Source organism: Hyperolius riggenbachi, chromosome 1, assembly GCF_040937935.1.
Source record: "Hyperolius riggenbachi isolate aHypRig1 chromosome 1, aHypRig1.pri, whole genome shotgun sequence".
Lineage (NCBI taxonomy): Eukaryota > Metazoa > Chordata > Amphibia > Anura > Hyperoliidae > Hyperolius > Hyperolius riggenbachi.
In genome coordinates, this window is record NC_090646.1 from 175,611,116 (window position 1) to 175,631,202 (window position 20,087).

Below are 20,087 nucleotides of genomic sequence, written 5' to 3' on the forward strand. Positions count from 1 at the left end.
TGATTTTAGCATCTGAAACGTCCTGAAAAGACCTTAAAATCTCAAAATAATCATACCGCCAGGGAGGTTAAAGGGGATGGATATCAGGGGATACCCTTATTAAAGGGGGCTCCCAGATTTCAACATAAGCCCTCCAGGACCTATCCACCCTCACCTCAGCACCCCTTCAGCCCCAGGCACCCCGGAGCTCCGCTGGGCACAAAACCAAACATACTTAGAAAAACAATTCTTATGATCAAATCCTTTATTACAAAATATTTCTTTGTTAAACAAAGTTTTCTGTGAAGTTGTAAAATATTAGATATCAGTTTTACTAAATTTCAATATAGTTTCCCTTAAATGTAAATTGTTTACAAGTATTAATCAGAGACAAACCAATTCATTACGATACATAAATAAAATGGTAACAAAGACTATAAATCAAAAGCAAAGATTCTCACAAACAGAAAAGACTTTGCACTTTAAAGAGGAACTGTAACGACAAAACGTCCCCTGGGGGGTACTCACCTCGGGTGGGGGAAGCCTCCGGATCCTAATGAGGCTTCCCACGCCGTCCTCCATTCGTCAGGGGTCTCGCTGCAGCCCTCCGTGCAGCGGTGACGTAATATTTACCTTCCTGGCTCCTGCGCAGGCGCTCTGACGGCTGTCGGCTCCGAAGTAGGCGGAAATACCCGATCGCCGTCGGGGCAGCTCTACTGCGCAGGCGCAAGTTTCCGGCGCCTGCGCAGTAGAGCGGACCCGACGGAGATCGGGTATTTCCGTCTATTTCCGTGCCGAAAGCCGCCACAGCGCCCCCACTGGAGCCAGCAAAGGTAAATATTGAAGCTACAGTCGGCTCTGTCGCCGGCTGTTCGGAGGGCTGCAGCGAGACCCCCGTGGGACAGAGGATGGCGTGGGAAGCCTCATTAGGATCCGGAGGCTTCCCCCACCCGAGGTGAGTACCCCCCAGGGGAGGTTTTTGTTGTTACAGAGTCTCTTTAAAAAGGTAGTGTAAATAGGCTGGATAGAAGGAGGTGCAAAAGTGATATCACCCAATCAAGCAGCACCCAAATTAACCCTTTCCATTCTGAAATTCATGTGCACAACCTCTTAAATAGCGCTACTTATGTAGTTTCAAATGAGGTATCTTAATTTACCAAACAACCTCAGTTCTCTGTTTAAGGCAGGCACCACAGCACACCATAGAAAGTACATTAAAGATTTAGAATATGTACTAAGACTGGCAACTAAATTAATTAGAGAGATGGAAGGTCTCACTTACAAAGAAAGGTAAAAAAAAACCTGGGTTTATTTAGTATGGAAAAAAATATGACTGAAAGGTGACCTAATTAATAGTTATAAATACATGTAAGGGTGATATAAATGCTTGGCAGATGAGCTTTTAATCACCCAGTCTGTACAAAGGGCATGATCTGTGTATGGAGGAAAGATGATTTTACCACCTGTATAGAAAGGGGTTCTATACAGTAAGAGTGGTTAAAATGTAGAATATATTATTGCAGGAAGAAGTTATGACAAAATCAATACTTGCATTCAAGGAAGGTACCCTAATCCAATCAGGGAGATGATTTGTGAGGTTGAACTTGATGGACAAAAGTTTATTTTAGGCCTCTTTCACAGTGCACGTTATAAAATACTTTAACGCAGAGTAACACACAGCAATGCAAAGTCTGTGCGACATTCACAGTGCACGCGATGTGCTAGTGTGTAACGTGTAGCGTTATTAAAAAGTGCTGCATGCTGTGCGTTTAGCAATATATCTGCTGCGTTGTGTGTTGCACATGCTCAGTAATGTTTTTTTTTTTTTTTTTTTTTTTTAAATGTGACGCATGCACCGTTTTCGTTCCATCAGTATGCAACGAAAATGGCGCACCAAGAGACACATAACGCAGTGCAAAATAACGTCCAATTTCATAACCTACATGTGCTGCGTCAGGGGCACGTTGTGCAACTTTAACGTCACATCAAACGCAACGTTCCACTGTGAAAGAGGCTTTAACCTAGAAACTATGCAGCATTCAGGCTTTGTCTGCTGACCAGCACCTAAACGAACACTGAACAATGCTTAAAGGGAACCTAAACTGAGAAGGATATGGATTTTTGCTTTTAAAATAATACCAGCTGCCTGAATTGCCTGCTGATCCCGTGACTCGAATACTTTTAGCCACAGCCCCTCAACAAGCATGCAGATCAGGTGCTTTGACTGAAGTCAGGCTGGATTAGCTGCATGCTTGTTTCAGCTGTGTGATTCAGCCACTACTGCATCCAAAGATCAGCAGGGCTGCCAGGCAACTGCTATTGATTAAATGAAACATCCATATCCCTCTCAGTTAAGGTTCCCTTTAACACTGCAAGAAGACGTCTTGTGTACCGTACCATACCATAGCTAGTTTGACACCAATGTGTCATTGTGTGCCATATAAAAACAGGAACATAATGGAAGGGAAAAGTCGCATCAAGTGGTACAAGTGTGATGCAACATATTTAGTACATAAAAAATATGCTTCACTGCAGCTGTAAATACACAATTTATCTGGTACTGCATAGCATGGCTTGTGTGAAAGTAGCCTTTCCTGCATTATGCATAGGGGCCCTTGAAGTAAACTTTCACTTTTGTGATTAAAAAAGAAAATGCTATGACCTTTAACATTTAGGTCGCATTCATGGTGGCACGTTATAAAGTCTTATAACGCAGCTTACCGCACTGCAATGCTAATCCTATCTGCCATTCACAGTGCGTCGTTAAAGTTGCGTTAAAAATGCTAAGTTGTGGTAACTCACGGCTTGCAGTGCGTTACCTCAACGCGGACACGTTGCGGCCTTAACGTTGCATTAAACCGCAACGTCCCACTGTGAATGCGACCTTAGACACAATCTATTTTAGTAATTGTGTTCTAACAATTATTTTTCCATTTCTTCCTGCATGCACAGAAGACTCACATGTGGCTCTGGAGGAATACACCTGTACTAATTAGATAAGTGACCCACCCAAGGCTAAGCGGAGCATGAGACTGTCTCTGCAAACATACACAAACTAAAACATTTGAAAAAAAAAACATTTGAAAAAATCCCTTGTAATGTATAAACCCAAACCTGTAAATGAATAAGCGTCAAGAGCCCTTAATAAATAAGTTGTATGTCAGAGCTGCAAGGATCGACGGGTTTCAGCAGTATTAACTAGCCTATAAATCAGAGATCTAAAAAACCGCCCTCCATTGACAAGACTGCTGCAGCAATTTTTATCTGAAGTGTTCTGAACTTTGGTGCAACCCATACCTGCACTGCTGCGGCCTGTCTCCAGCTCAGCAGCTGCCTATTAGGCCATGGCTGCCAAGCTGGGGGTGGGCTGATGAAAAAAAAAAAAAAGGTTGGGGTGGTCATAGAGTTCAGATCACTTTAGAAAAAAAGCCACAGTGGTTTTGCTATGTAAGGGGCAGAGTATCAGACGTCTAATAAATTACGAGCGAGCTGGTGAGTTATTGCCGCTGACACCTGCAACTCTTTACATTAACGCTTATTAAAATTACAAACTTAGTACTGACATTTTTGCGCAAATAAACTCATACAACACTCAACAACACTTGAAAATTGATCATTCCCAGAAAATGAATGTGTGTTGAGCAAGCTTCCTTTGCAGGAGTTTAAGAGGTTGATGCATTTTTGTTATTATTGAAGGTCTTTATAGCACCATCATTTTTCGTGCATTGTATAGAGTAAAGAAACAAACAATGGTGTACATAAAAATAAAGACATTGGTGCATAATACAGAAGTGGTAGACAATATAATTGCCATAGTGACATAAGTGTCATAGTGACAGATGAATAGTGATTAACAAAACGTACAAGACACAAAAGGGAGAGAGCCCTGCCCATGTGAGCTTACAGTCTAAAGGTGCTCCCAATGACGTGTGTTGCGCAAGGTCTCTGCTTGTAATATTGTGTAAGGGTTGGTCCAGGTACTGGTCTGAAAACTAGCCCTTGAGGAGGATGGGCTTATGCAAAATGCTGCACTTTTTCCTTTAACTTAAATTTCCCATTTTTAACAACAGACGTGTTTTCATTTTGGTATTTTGTGCGTATGAATTTCAGTACAGAATAGGTCTTGCAAATAAAAGCAGTTATTTGGCAAATTTGTGTGAGAGCAGTGCTGTATCTTTAAATGCATAATCAATATGCATATATGTTTTTAATTCACATTAAGTAAAAACAACAACAACAACAACAACAACAAAAATATACAGTCTAACTTTGTGGAGTGTTCCTTCAAGTTTCCAAGTTCCTAAAGTTATTCTAATGAGAGCCATCTTGTGTTCCTCATTATTAGATCGCATTTCATACAATACAATACAATTGTGTAAACCGAGAAATCAGCAGCTCCACCCAGTGGACAGTCTGGAAAATGCTCTTCTCAAGTTTTAGAAAATGCTGTCAGGAGGGAGCCAGATAATACAATGCAAAATGCCAGCACCAGCAGCAGGTAATTTCGATTCCCCTGTGGCAAAACATAAGATAATAAAGTAATCTATGTAATGTACAAGCAAGGTAACTGAAGAGAAAATCAAGTCATTGCTAAAATTAGTTTGTATCACAACTTATAAACATTTTCAGGAAATATGAAAAGTGAAGTATGTGTCAAATGTTTAATATGTCAAACAATTTTAATCACAACTACCCTATCCTCCGATTCAGGCATCTACCCTATCCTCCGATTCAGGCATCTACCCTATCCTCCGATTCAGGCATCTACCCTATCCTCCGATTCAGGCATCTACCCTATCCTCCGATTCAGGCATCTACCCTATCCTCCGTTTCAGGCATCTACCCTATCCTCGTTTCAGGCATCTACCCTATCCTCGTTTCAGGCATCTACCCTATCCTCCGTTTCAGGCATCTACCCTATCCTCCGTTTCAGGCATCTACCCTATCCTCCGTTTCAGGCATCTACCCTATCCTCCGTTTCAGGCATCTACCCTATCCTCCGTTTCAGGCATCTACCCTATCCTCCGTTTCAGGCATCTACCCTATCCTCCGTTTCAGGCATCTACCCTATCCTCCGTTTCAGGCATCTACCCTATCCTCCGTTTCAGGCATCTACCCTATCCTCCGTTTCAGGCATCTACCCTATCCTCCGTTTCAGGCATCTACCCTATCCTCCGTTTCAGGCATCTACACTATCCTCCGTTTCAGGCATCTACCCTATCCTCCGTTTCAGGCATCTACCCTATCCTCCGTTTCAGGCATCTACCCTATCCTCCGTTTCAGGCATCTACCCTATCCTCCGTTTCAGGCATCTACCCTATCCTCCGTTTCAGGCATCTACGCTATCCTCCGATTCAGGCATCTACCCTATCCTCCGTCTCAGGCATCTACCCTATCCTCCGTTTCAGGCATCTACCCTATCCTCCGTTTCAGGCATCTACCCTATCCTCCGTTTCAGGCATCTACCCTATCCTCCGTTTCAGGCATCTACCCTATCCTCCGTTTCAGGCATCTACCCTATCCTCCGTTTCAGGCATCTACCCTATCCTCCGTTTCAGGCATCTACCCTATCCTCCGTTTCAGGCATCTACCCTATCCTCCGTTTCAGGCATCTACCCTATCCTCCGTTTCAGGCATCTACCCTATCCTCCGTTTCAGGCATCTACCCTATCCTCCGTTTCAGGCATCTACCCTATCCTCCGTTTCAGGCATCTACCCTATCCTCCGTTTCAGGCATCTACCCTATCCTCCGTTTCAGGCATCTACCCTATCCTCCGTTTCAGGCATCTACCCTATCCTCCGTTTCAGGCATCTACCCTATCCTCCGTTTCAGGCATCTACCCTATCCTCCGTTTCAGGCATCTACCCTATCCTCCGTTTCAGGCATCTACCCTATCCTCCGTTTCAGGCATCTACCCTATCCTCCGTTTCAGGCATCTACCCTATCCTCCGTTTCAGGCATCTACCCTATCCTCCGTTTCAGGCATCTACCCTATCCTCCGTTTCAGGCATCTACCCTATCCTCCGTTTCAGGCATCTACCCTATCCTCCGTTTCAGGCATCTACCCTATCCTCCGTTTCAGGCATCTACCCTATCCTCCGTTTCAGGCATCTATGCTATCCTCTGATTCAGGCATCTACCCTATGTTTTGATTCAGACATCTACCCTATCCTCTGTTTCAGGCATTTACCCTATTCTCTGATTCAGGCATCTACCCTATTCTCTGATTCAGGCATCTACCCTATTCTCCGATTCAGGCATCTATGCTATCTTCTGATTCAGATAGCACTGGAGAGATTAGCCATGGACCTTGTCTGACTTTTCTGCTAAGCACTCTAGCAAACATGGAGAAATCAGGACACCCTGATTGGCCTGTGCAGGTCAGAGGCATAGTTAGACATCAGTGTGGAGTCTTACAGTAAGAATGTGTTTTTTTTATGTAAATTAAATTATATCTGACCTGAGACAAAGCTACATACATTAATTACAGAGTTTTGCACATGCTGGAGCCACATACCCCTGTTCATAGTACATTCCATTCCTTGTTCCCTCCGGTCCCCGTAAAACACTCCTTTAAAAATGTTTTACTTTTGGCTAAAGTCAAATTTTCAGGCATGAAGAGGCAGGTTTGCTGTATCCTCCTTCCATTCCCTCCTCTTAAGGGGATTGAATGGGGTGGGGACTAGAAGGGAAAGGGAGGGTGACAGGAGGAAACATCGCAGGAAACAATGTGGCTGGATAGTGTACTAGTTAAGGGCTCTGCCTCTGACATAGGAGATCAGGGTTCAAAACTCAGCATCCATTAAGTTAAGAGTCCGTGGGCAAGACTCTATAACACTGCAGGGTAGTCTACGGAGCGCGTCCTTTTTGGCTGCAGCTCTCAAGTGCTTTGAGTTAAACAGGAGAAAAGTGCTATACAAATGTTAGGATTATTATTATTATTATGACTGCCTCTTCCCTGTCTGAAAATTTGACTTTAGTCATAAGTCAAATTTTTCAAAAAGTGACTATGGGGACCAGGGCAAATGAGGTGAGGTATGGACAATTCAAAGTACATACCTCTGTGCTTACCGCAGGTAACTGTGCCTCAGGTCAGGTGTGCTTTAATGTTAGACATGGACTACTCTATCAGTAGTACATTTGATCCACTTTACATGGAATTTACATTGAGCAGAATAGCTTGTGTGGTTTAGGTGTAGCTTAAATACAGTAAAGCCATGTTAAACACAGAAGTATGGCTGTGTGGAAAATAGGTTGCTGTAGATAAAGGCATAGCAATAATAATACAAAGATATACTGATAGCTTTTGATGAATATAATCTACAGATTTCCCCACGTCTCTATAATTCTACGTTGAAGTGAAAATCCTTTGAAAGATGATATCCACAGAGCACTACCAATACTGTAAACAAGTGATGATGTTCTATCACAGTGCTGTCCAACTGGCGATCCACAAGACCTCTTGCTGCAGCCCGTCTGCTGCTAGCTCTGCAATGTGCATTTTCCCTTATGGCCCCAGAATGCAGAGCAGCAGCGGAGTGATCTTAGCCCACGCTGGACCACCTGGGTCAGTGCCTGGATGATGTATAATGATACACACTCCAATCGGATCACCCATAACTACATTCCCAGTCGCCTAGCGTCTACATACTACTACAGCCATGACCACAGATCGGCGCTGGATGAGTCACCTCACAGCTGAGTACATTATTTTTTGTTTCCAACCGACACCAGGGATATTGGGGGCATGAGAATACTTGTTTGATTAAAGGGGAACTCTTGGTGGGGGGGACTTTAATGCTAAGAGATTATGTGCATTTCAAAAATAAAACTGTGCAATATGATAGGTATTTTTGAGGGAAACAGTGCCAGATAGTGTGTGAGTGTGTGTGTGTGTGTGTGTGTGTGTGTGTGTTTTTGTTGGGGGGGGGGGGGGGGCAGATTATGTGTATTTTGGAAATACACTGTGGCAGATTATGCCTATTTCTCTGGAAACACTGGCAGATGTTGATTTTGGGAGGAGTTGCTGCCAGATTGTGAATTTTGGGGGAAAAGTGTGCCAGATTATGTGAACTGTGCCATATTATTTGGATTTTCAGAACACAACACTGCCAGATAATGTGTTTGTTTGTTTGTTTCTTTTTGTTTGTGTTTTTTCAAGGGGGGGGGAGGGGTGATGCGAACCCCTTTGTTTTTTCAGGCCTTGATCTATACATTTTATCTCGCTATTAGTACTGGAAGACCCTATTCATTGTAGCTGGCCCTCCATCATATAGTCTGCAAAAAAAAAAAATGTGGCCCTCCATGCCGATGAAGTTGGACAGCACTGTTCTATCAAGCTCCTTGCATGACTGTATACAGCAAAGTTACCTGGTAAACTTACCCTTATTTCTTTAAATACAAGCACTCCCCACATCGCAGCAACCAATCCAGGACCCTGAGGGCACATTACTATGTCAGTATACACAGACCACTTCATTGCAGATTAATTATATTGTAATAAACATAAAGTCACAAAACCCAAAACAAAGCAGATCCCCAGATCCATAGGATGAAAATAATACTCCACTAGAGTACCTAGTTAGAAAAACCAGGCATACAAGTATCCTGAATAATTTACTACATTCTACTATATGTCATTACAGGTCCTCTTTGTATTTGCTATGATAATAGGTGAAGTTATATCTTTCTTAAGGAAACCGCTGAAAATAGAGATGAGATATAAAAAGTAATAAAACAAATTGTATATTAAAAGGGAGCCCTCCTCCCCCCTCAAATTGATGGCAAAAATGTATAATTTACTACATCTAGACAGTGCATGTAGCATATACAGTTTTATATACACAGTATTTTATGGAGGAATAAAATATTGCTACGACTGCAAAGTTTATGCTTTTATTTGATCAAGAGATTTAGTGTTATTTCATCAAAAAGCTTGTTTAAGTCTATGTTAGCCTTATGCATTTTGTAAAGGTCACTTCATGTTGTGTAATTGGCCGTTTGACATTCTGTATATATACACTTCTCAGCTAGCAACGCAGAAAATCACAGTAAATACTGACCGCAGTAATTATTGGGAAGCTGACCACAGCACTGAGGTAGTTATTAGCAAGGAACCAGCAGCAGTTGGCTATCGCCCAGAGAAATCCAGAAATAAAACCTGTAGGTAACAGGTAAGGTAAACATCGTTACACACAGAACAAGTACGATTTCAGAAATTACATGCCTAGCTTCAGATGTGAGCTTTATGGCTTGTTGGTTAGTTATGGCTCGCTTGTTGTGTATTTTATGATGGCTTCAATCATTAACCACTTAAGGACCACAGGCTTACATCCCCCTAGTGACCAGGCTATTCTTTACAATTTAGCACACTACAGCTTTAACAGTGTGCTGTACGGCCATACAACTTAGCACCCAAATGAATCTGCCCTCCTTTTCTGCCCACCAACAGAGCTTTCTGTTGGTAGGCACTGATCGCTGCTTTTTATATTAATTCAATTGTCTTAATTTTTAAATTAAAAAAATGACTATTTTTTCCCTCTCCCCGAGGTCCAATCAGGGCAATCCTCTCTCACAGGCATCAGCCTATGAGAGGGGATCGCGTGGTGAGCCGCTCCCGGGGACAGCCAAGTGACAGGGCTGTCCCCAGTAAAGCACCGCAATAGATCGCAACACTGTACAATAAAAACAAACTGCAGTTTCCCTGTCTAAATGTCTGCCAGCAACGATCGCCGCTGGCAGAATGTATACGGAGCTCCACTCCATCACTCAAGAAGGGATGCGCACTTCCCGCTAATCTCCTCCCCCAGGACTTGATGCCAATCTGCGTTAGGCAGTCTTGGGGGAGTCACTCTGCGGCCGCCAAATTGGCGTTAGGTGGTCGCAGACAGAGTTCATTTGTTTACTATGCCCTTTTTCAGACTCATATGCACCCTCATACATTTAATTCCATAATATTACAAAGTTTTTACGATTATCTTCCCTATTGGTATGCTGTTGTCCATCTCTTTGACTTCCTAATGCCTAACTAACCTCTCCATCAAATGTAATCCCTTTCCAGATACCAGATCCTTAGTCATAGCACCACACTTCAGCACCATTTCAGTAGTGAACAGGTAGACAGGATCAGAGGGGGGTCATTATTTGCGTTTCACATTGGCTCAGCCTTCCTCATGGTCCAACTCTTACAACCATATATTACTATTGGTAAAAACATGGCTTTGATTAAATTAATTGTTGTTGACAAGGTGACATCTTTGCTTTTTATTACACTGTCCGAGTTAGTCATTGCTTTTCTTCCAAGCAAAGAAAGCAAACTTGTTTTCCATAGCATTTTAGTAAGGGGGCTTTTAGGTCCATTGTAGCCCCTTACACACTCCTAGGAGTTCTGGTTCACCATGAGCTTGCTGGGTACTCTGTACCGCTCAATTTTTTAAGTGGCACATCAAGTTTACTATTAGTTCAATATAAATTAAGCAGTAGAATGTAAATTAAATATTTCTGAGAACAACAATAAAGTCTTGTAAAAATGAATACAGGTCTATCTTTTTTATTCTTGTTACACATTTATTCCATCTTTGTTTCTCTAAATGCGTAAGATGCAAACGTACCGGGCAGTATGGCTTTTGGATAAACCTTAGGACGATTCTTCATCACCATACAGTAGATGAGAAAATAAACAGTGCTAGTAAGAAAAATCCCACTGAAGTGTGCAAACACATAATCTAAATCTGAAAAAGAAATTGTTTTTAGTACGCAGGGAAAGAAGGATTCTTCATTAGACACAGGAAGATGTTGTATCCCACTGACAAAATAATTGCTTTCTATCAGCTGTGGCATTAACGATTGTCACAAGCCAATACATAAATTGCACATGTCACCGTATAATACGGCCAACAGGGAAAAGGTCAAGCAGTATAGGGATTTATTGATCCAGAAGAGGAAAATCAGATTTACGGAAGGACATAAAGAAGTATAGAATTGTGTTTTCCTGTTAAAGTTAGTCATCAGATGCCCATAAATCGTCATTATTAATTGTACCAATAACAAAAAAACTAAAAACTATTTTTTGTAAAATGAAAATGTCAAATACTTGAATGTTAGCTCCATCTAAATACACCATTTCCATCAACTTCCAGTGAGGCCAAGCTGAAAATATCAGTAAAATTTACAGATATTTCACAATCACCACTGCACAATAGCAGAATATAGGAATGGCATGGATTCTGTGTTTCCATGGGAACAAGTAAAAAAAAAAAAAAAAAAGTTTTTGAAAAAATCAATAAAAAAAAAAAATGCAAAGAAAAATTGGCTTTTAAACTTGTGTAAGCAGGTATAGAGGGCAGATGTGGCACTGAGGGGGATACTGGAGGCATAGGGGACACAGCGGAGGTACAGGGGACAGAGATGGCACATTGTTCTAACTTAAGAACAGATTCAGGTTAAGAATGAACTTACAGTCCCTATCTCGTTCGTTAAAAGGGGACTACCTATCCTGGTAATGTTACCAATCCACTACTAGCATAGCAGCTGTTTTCAGGCTCAAATTTCCGAGGCACCCATTTTGCATGTATGCTATTTACAATGTTATTTGCATATTTCACAGGCCACCATCAAAGCTGGCCAGCATAAAAGCTTGAAAACGGAAACAGGGATGGAATCACACTTTAAATTCTATTAGAAAAGACTTATAAAGCATCATACTTGTAATAGGAAACAGCAGAATGATAAAAAAAAAACAAAGAAATGGGAACCTTTTAATTTCCTTACCAAACTGACTTGCTCCCGCATATATACTTTCATTGTTCTTGCTGTGGTCTTTGATGTAAAGGACAGGAATAAAGCATGAACCGTAAAGAACCCCTGCAACAACTGCCATTACAGAACCTCTGTTGAGGAAAAAGATTAAAGAAACAAAAAGTGAAGGCAAAACAGTAAAGATGATCATAAGGTTTAATATTTACTTTTATTTTCTTCTACATGTTTTTTTGTTTTTGTTTTAGATAGCCAACATTTATACATTTCACAATACTGTATTGTTGAAAATAAATGTAGTCCTGATCTTAATATAATCAGCACATTCACTAAATGTTTTTGTTTTCACATTCTGATTTAAAAGAAATATGTCAACAGATCACCCTAAAGAAGTCGATTGCTTAAAGGACACCAGAGGCGAAAAATAAACTAATGAAATGAACAATTGCATCTATCTTCCTTCTCCTAAAAATGACATTTTAAGATATTTCACGGTTTTATTTTATGTTTAATAAATCTACTTTTTAAGTTTCAACTGTTTTATTGTTTTTGCTCAATGATACATTCATTGAAGTGTGCCAGAGCTAAAATCTATGAACTACTGACCCTTTTTATCTCTTATCTCTGTAGTCACTTCCTGTCAGGACTGAGTCAGCCATTTACATACCTGATATTTAACTCTTTCAGGTACAGAAAGAAAAAAAGGAACACAGCATAGTCATTTGTGTACTAGGCACTGTACCTATCCATGTCTATCTCATCATATCACATGTCACCTCGGGTATCCTTTAAGCCTCATATAAAAATTACATAAACATTAATGGAATTGAACGATCTACGAGGACCATCCGGAAAGTAACAGCCATTTCAATAAATCAATTAAGAAAACATTTCGTTTAACTCATTGTAGAACCACAAGACGTTAGACCAAGCACTCCAGTGGAGACAGAGCATGCTATAGCCTATAAATCTCTGTTGCCCTGCAGGGATACCAACCAGCAGCTGCTGAAGGGATATGCAAACAGCGCACTGCTTGTGCGTAGACTGGAACCGACTGACGGCAGTGACGGGACCTGGTTCCCGAAGCTGCATACAGCGGAGGACGGCAGCGTGGGAGCGATCTGAGCGGATAGGGCTGGAGGAAGCCCCAGGTAGGTATAAATGTTTTTTATATTACAGCTCTGAGTCCCTTTAAATCCTCACATGAAACAATGGACCGCCACTCACCTACTATAAATCTCTCTTTATTGTATCAAAGGTTAATAACAGCAAAAACAGACCCTATAAAACATTGTTTCATGTGGCGATTGACTAGGTATTGGTCCTGCCCTCCCTCACATATGTGAGGTTTACTAATGAAGTGATTGATATGTGCAGCGGATTAATATTTATTGTCCCTTTAAATCCTGACAAGTTTTGGCCTTGCGTCGTCATTAGGAGTAATTATGCAAGACCAAAACCGTTCGAGATTGGAGACTGGGCATCAATTCTATTGTGATCTTACATTTGCACTTTATGTACAAACATTGTATATTTTTACAAGGTTTTCAATTCCTTTTGTTGTGAGGGCTTCTAGTCAGTGCTACTGAACAAACAGTTACCAGCAGTTTGCAGTCATATGACAAGCACTGCAGGTAGAGAAGAATTTAACCTGACAGATGCAAGTTAAATTACACATAAATAATACCTTGTGTGGCAGAACGGTTGTTACTTTCTGGATGACCCTCGTACATCTTGACAACAGACATGAAACGATAATGACCAACAGTTCCCGGGCACAACAAACAATTTATCATGACAGATCAGGGTGGGTGATTTTTATTCATGCAAAACAGTGTACACAAAAGTTGTCAGATCACAAATGATCACTGGTCCTTGTACGCGTGCAGTTTCTCCTCCTCAATGTCCGTCCCTAGCCTGCATCTCTACACTTACAACCGGCCACTTGCTTGACTACATGACCTCAGTTTTATTGCATGGTCCATGGTGTCTTGACAGAACTACAAGGAAGAATAGTTAGAGGAAAAATACTCCAACTACTACACATCAATGGTCTAATTAAAGCCAAGTATAAACCCTAGAGAAAAGTAGCTTGATCTACTGAACAGAAGTGAATTCTGGTGCAGACCTATTGGAAAAAAAAATCAATTAAAGAACCTTTCCTTAGTTGCTTTACTGTTAAACTTGCCAGTAAATATTGATGGGTCCTGTACATGATGCACAGTGTATAAGGCTCAGCTCACATTAACCTGAAAAACAAAACAGTTTATTGAATTGAATGCCAACGGATCCAATGTTTACCAATGGATCCGTTCACATTGGTCCATTCAAAGGGATACATTTAGTCTGTTCCACCGCATGGACCACAAGTTTGGGTCTGCAGCGATTTTTACGGCTCAATGGAACAGAGGGCCGCGGATGGAAAACTGTGCCTTTAAAAACTGATCCGTTCCACGGATCAGTTTTTCATCCATGCCAGTGTGAACCGGGCCTCAATCCAGCCACCTAACTGTATACAGGAAAATGCTGGGACTTGCTTGAAACAAAGGATCAGTTGAAAAAGCCATGGTAGGGCTGGGACCCACTAGGAGTGCTTTAGCTGCGCTTGATGATTGCCGGAGACACTACCACGATTTGGGATTGCCACAAAGTGTCGTAGTGGGTCCCTTCTCTTACTAATGTGTACAGTGTGTTTGATTTTCCAGCAACAGATTATTGATCAGGAAATTAAAAAGAACATTCAATTGCAGTCCTCTTCCATGTACCAGGCCTATGTTTACATTCACACACACATTGCTTTAACGGTTGACTTCACCTATTCCTAACATCTTGTAATGTTTCACTATGATTTTCCTCTTCCTATGCTTCCTAAAAGCTGCTAGGACACTGTGGCCTTTATTTGTTGGTCCTCTCTCTACTTCTCTCCTCTCATGAACATTTGCTTTTTGTAAAATCACTTTATCCTCCCACCTCCACATCCAATCAGACACAGGTTACATTTACAGCCCACTGTCACCAACTGTCTCTTTCTCTCCCCATTAGCTGCTGGGTATAACGCCCCTTAATCTGACCCCTAACCCACACCCTAAACAACTTCTTGTTCCATTATGAAAAGGTCCTCCTCTTAATCTCACATCTCCTATCATTAACACCCTCAGAAATCATATACCTATAATAATAATAAACCTCCATTATCCATATTTCCTACTTAGCAGCTAGCAACAAACCTGTACACATCTTTGTATCTCTAATTCCTGTACTTTCATGGTCCTTTTCGAAATGGTCCTTAAGGGGGGAGAGACTGCTGGTACGGAAGTGGTTACACTATGAAACAGGGCTAATGATCCTTTAAACTTCCCTGCAGTAAAAATCTTATCCGAATCTCCCTGTTACTGTTTCTTTGAAGTTTAAATGGACCCTGAGCTCTGCATAAAATGAAATTTGGCATTACCTGGGGCTTCCTACAGCCCTCCGTAGCCCGCAAGGACCCTGGGCGTCCTCTTGGCACCTTCCGTGGTCTTGGGCCCAGTATTCCAGCAGAAGTCGCCCATGCACGCCCCCGGCATCATCATGCGGGCTGGCGTAATAGTCCCGCGCATGTGTGGTTCTCTAAGACTGAACTGCACATATACAGGACTCTTATGCCGTCTGGCATGATGACGGGGCGCACAGGAGACTTCAAAGTCGCTGGATTACCGAAGCCGGGGGCCAGGACCACGGAAACGGCCAGGAGGATGCCAGGGGACCTCGCGGGCTACAGGTGGCTGGAGGTCGCCCCAGGTAAGTCCAAATTTAATTTTTATGCAGAGCTCAGGGTCCCTTACAAGTGCCTCAGAAAACAGCACTGTAGCTGACTAAACTGGTTAGAGAGATCAGAGAAGCTCTTTTGCATAGATAACAAGTGAAGTTTTCTTACTCCTGCTGTACTGAAAACAAATGAGACAGGTTGTTTTCAGTGCTACTAATGTTCTATTGTTTGGCTGTACTACACATACAATTCATTATCTTATAAGTTTATTTTCACTTCAGATTCCCTTTAAATGCTTCGATGATTTATTTCCTAGTATAGGAAGTATTAAAGACTTACATTATACGTCTCTGTAAAGGTGATAATTTGTCTACCCATGATTCATCTGTAGCAGCATTCCCGTCTGAATTAATCTGTCAAATGAAAAATACATTTTCAGTTAAAATATGACTTTTTTTTAGTTAACGGTAACTAAATAATTGAAATGTTAATTCGAAAATGCTTTACATATTTTTTCTTCAGTCGTTGTAAACGATATTTTACTCAAACATCAAGGTAGCTGACACTATGTGACACTTTGAATACTTTAGACATCACCGTATATTTAATAAAAGCATAGCATAAAAAAAAAAAAAAAAAAAATCTACTAAAAGCTAAGGTACCTCCAATTCACAATTGATCAGAACATTGCAAATTGATCATAATATTGAGAATTGATCAGGGATGCCCACTCTTTTGGGGATCGATCTCAGAAGATGCACAAGGGCCAACAAGCAGCAAAGCAACGTTGGGATGCGCAGGGAGAAAATTAGCACCACAAAACACAGTTAAAATATGTAAATGTGCAGATTTGATTGTTAACATTATGGACAGATTTATTGTAATGCTGGTGTCAGCATGCGTGGAGTAACTCGATCTGCAGGTTCAGTTATCCATTAAGGGATCACAAACATACACTGGCATTAATAGTTATAAAACAGAAAATTGCTTTTTGGTCTTTTTTTTAGCCCCTAAGGCCTGGTTTACACTTGCGTTAGTAGCAAACGGATCCGTGAGAATGGATCTGATCACCGGTCGATCGGATCGGTTTTCACTCCGTTTCCACTCCATTTTTCGTTCCGCTGCTTCTGTTCCGTTTCCCCACATCCCCCACCCCCAGTGTATTTTTCTATTTAGAACAGTCCTGTTCTGTTTTCTCATTGTCCCCAATGCAGCGCTAAAGCTTCAGTTTCCGTTCGGTTGGGCTTAGCGGTCCGGAAAATTTGGTGCTGCAAGAAACTTGTGGTCCGTTCAGCGGATCGTGTGGAACGGATCCGTTTGAACAAACGGATGTGAACTGATCCATAGGTTAACATTGGATCTGTTCCCTTCCAATCCGGAAACAGATCGTTTTTACACCCTCCTATGAGTTCTGGTTCACTGCAAGATTGTTGGGCAATTTGTAACTAAAAAGATTGGAATAATCACAACTCCCCTGAGAGCTGGATGGAAGGCTAAAATCAATCAAGGGAGAAGGACTTTAATAGGAGAGGTGACCCCAAACAATATCAGCCCTCTGGTAGCACTGTAGAGTACCAGTGTGGAGATGGGAGAAGCTTACAGAGGAACTATAGAATCAAAAGTGGAACTTTAGAGGTTTACTATATCAGAAACGGTTCTAGAAATGGCCCAGCATGCCCTGGTACATTCTCTGCTGCAAAGGAGCAGCTCTGTCCTCCTATTGGAGGCACAGTACAAGGACGTGCACATTTGGACGACTACAAGGTAAGTATACCTTAGGGATGCATAGCCAGGCTGGGCAAATCACTAGTACAGTATCCAGGGCTCCATAAAATTGCAGCCATCACTGAATAGACAGTGGCTCCAATACCTCCGTGGGCAGGACTTGCAGCATGTGTCCTGCAAAACTTTCTGCTCACACTTGAGACAATCGTGAAGCCTCTCTTTAAAATGCAGTCAATCATAATAAGCCACTCACAAACGGCTCAGATACCTCCACAGGTGGGACTTAGCACTCTACTCTCCACTCTCCTTAGTTTTTTTGCAGATCAGGCCTGCTCTGATCTGCACTATAGTAGCCTGTACTGCGCTCCGCACGCTACCATTGGATACAAACCTGTGGGAGGACTGTGACGATACTTTTACTGGTGATTGCAAAGTGAAAGTAGTAACACTGAATCCTCTTTTGTTTATGTTCACATTAGTCCTCATTTTCCCAGGCTGCTTATTTGTACAGTATTGTATATTCAGCGTCAGTGCCATTCTTCATGCCGTACAAATGTGATCAGGCATCAACTCACTTGCAACCAGCCAGAAGAGAGCAGCTGATCAGGAGTTTCACACTGACATATAACGCATGCGCCACCTACTGTGGCCTGGGACCCAAATGTTTACTATATCAGAGTTTATTATAACGAGATTATACTGTATCATCACTATAACACTGGCCTTCATGACATGGTAGTCAGAAGGAAGCCTTTCTTTTATCACTAAAAATTGTACAATTCAAAACACATGTGTGCACCCTATGTTTCTGTCACTTACAGAAGTGAGTAAAAATCGGTCAGGTTTTAGACTAGTCCATGTGTTTATAGGATGCTCTTTTTTTTTTTTTTTTTTTTTTTTTATTCAGCCTTTCCAAAAGCACTTCATAGAAATGACCTATGAAAGATGCAAGTGCACATTATTTAGTTTCTTTTGAAAATAAATAAAACACTAAGAACACCTCATGAGGAGATGAACTAGTCCAACACAGAGCGTTCAGATCTTTACCACCTACTGTGACATAGGAAAAAGTAATTTATAGTGCATTTTACTCCAGCACAAACGTACACCTTATATGTATGCATTTAATATTTTACAATTTCTCGCAATAGTGGCACTTAAAGAAAGTTTCCAAAAATTGCTAAAATACTGTTTTAACCATTAAACTGTTATGGGTTAAAGAGTGTTTGAGTAGGGAAAAATGACTGTAAGATGCGGCAAACCAAAAGAGAAAGAGTCTGCATAATTTCTGAATGCACAGAAAAGGCATTAACCTCTTGACGACCAGCGTAAACTGGTTGTCTGCGGGTTCCATGGAAACGGCTGCTTGTTCGAGCGGCCGTTCCATGTCAGTTCACGGAGGGTGTCTCCGTGAACTGCCTGCGAGCCCCCGATCGCGGCTCGCAGGCGAAATGTAAACACGCGGGGAAGAAATCCCCGGTGTTTACACTGTACAGCAGCGCCGTAAAGGAGATCGGCGATCCCCGGTCTCTGATAGGCCGGGGATCGCCGCCGTCTGAAAGGCTGAAGCCGTCCTGTACCGCCCACAGAGCCAGGGAGAGGGAGGGGGGAATAGCGCTGCGGAGGGGGGCTTTGAGGAGCCCCCCCGCAAGGCACAGCAGAGCGGCGGCAATCAGACCCCCCAACGGGGAAATCACTTGGTCGGCAAGTGGTTAAAAATAATGATGATAAATAATAAAACCCACACAAAACACACCTGTGACTGTAATACTTACACTAGTCCCTAGAAGCGGAGTAATTTCTGATTCCAGTGTAGTAGATTTTACTTCAGTTTTCACAAACAGAAAAATAACCGCACTAAAAACAATAATTCATATAAATATATAAATCATATCATTCTTTTAAACAAATTCAAACAAAAGCAGAATTTCACACCCCGCAACCAAAAGATAATCTAAAATATGCACAATTATGATTTTAATATATACTGTATATGCTACAGTGCCCGTATTTGTCTGTGACCAGCCTGGGTTGGGGCAGCATTAGAGCCATCCTAATAAATTCCAGACACAAAGAAAACATTTACAAATAATTCTGAGATATTATCTGCAAGTGCGAGTATGGCCTGTACCTCCTCAGCACCATAACGCTGCTCATGCATGAGCAGCTTCATGCTACTGTATAGGTGCACCCTCATGTGCAGTACATCAGTGCTTGTACACAGACAAGAGTTCAGCCACAAGAACAAATAACGAAGCCATAACAACGAAAGTTGTTTAGGTGATACCTTTAATGACTAACTGTACAAGATTCCTTTGCAAGCTTTCAAAACTAAGTATCTTCTTCCGGCATGTTTCAGAGCTGGATCAGAACCATACCATTCTGATCCAAGTATCACCTAAACAACTGTTGTTGTTATGTCTTCGAATTCTCTCCATGACTAATACCGGACCATGTGCAAAGAACAAATACGACAATCGCTTGTCGAATATGTTTACAGGGTCCTAGCACGGTGGGCTCGAGAATGATTCTGGAAGTCTCTGAATTATCCAGAGCAGACATGCGCAAAGTACAACCTGCGCTATGAGGGCCGGCTTCTGCTCCTCTTCCCTTCTCCCTGCTGCTGTCCTTAGAACAACACATGCAGAGCACGTACAAGAAAGCCAACTCACCCTACCACACTTCAGTGGCGATCTCCATTGTAACGGCGGCATCACCTGACCTGCCGTCATTATGCAGCAGCGTGTCACATGACACCGTCGTTGCCATGGAGATGTGATAAGGCAAGTTACACCCAATCCTTCCCTGCCATTCTTCCACTGGGAGGGGTGGAGGAAGAGAGCGAGCGAGTTGCAGTAGCAAACCTACTAGCATTTTGTC

General features: G+C 41.9%; 1 protein-coding gene across 2 annotated transcripts in view; it reads right to left on the bottom strand.

Moving 5' to 3' along the window:
- Positions 1-966: 966 nt before the first annotated feature.
- TMEM144 (transmembrane protein 144) overlaps positions 967-20,087 on the bottom strand; it is a 35,571-nt gene continuing 16,450 nt past the window's right edge. For both annotated transcript variants that reach the window (XM_068278870.1, XM_068278871.1), the window contains exons 6-12: positions 18,983-19,064; positions 15,822-15,895; positions 11,750-11,868; positions 10,591-10,710; positions 9,043-9,140; positions 8,364-8,417; positions 967-4,492 (exon numbers count right to left, since the gene is read on the bottom strand). In XM_068278870.1, the coding sequence (XP_068134971.1) occupies positions 4,409-4,492; positions 8,364-8,417; positions 9,043-9,140; positions 10,591-10,710; positions 11,750-11,868; positions 15,822-15,895; positions 18,983-19,064 (631 nt within the window). In that variant the 3' untranslated portion in view covers positions 967-4,408. The remainder of the gene's footprint in view (positions 4,493-8,363; positions 8,418-9,042; positions 9,141-10,590; positions 10,711-11,749; positions 11,869-15,821; positions 15,896-18,982; positions 19,065-20,087) is intronic.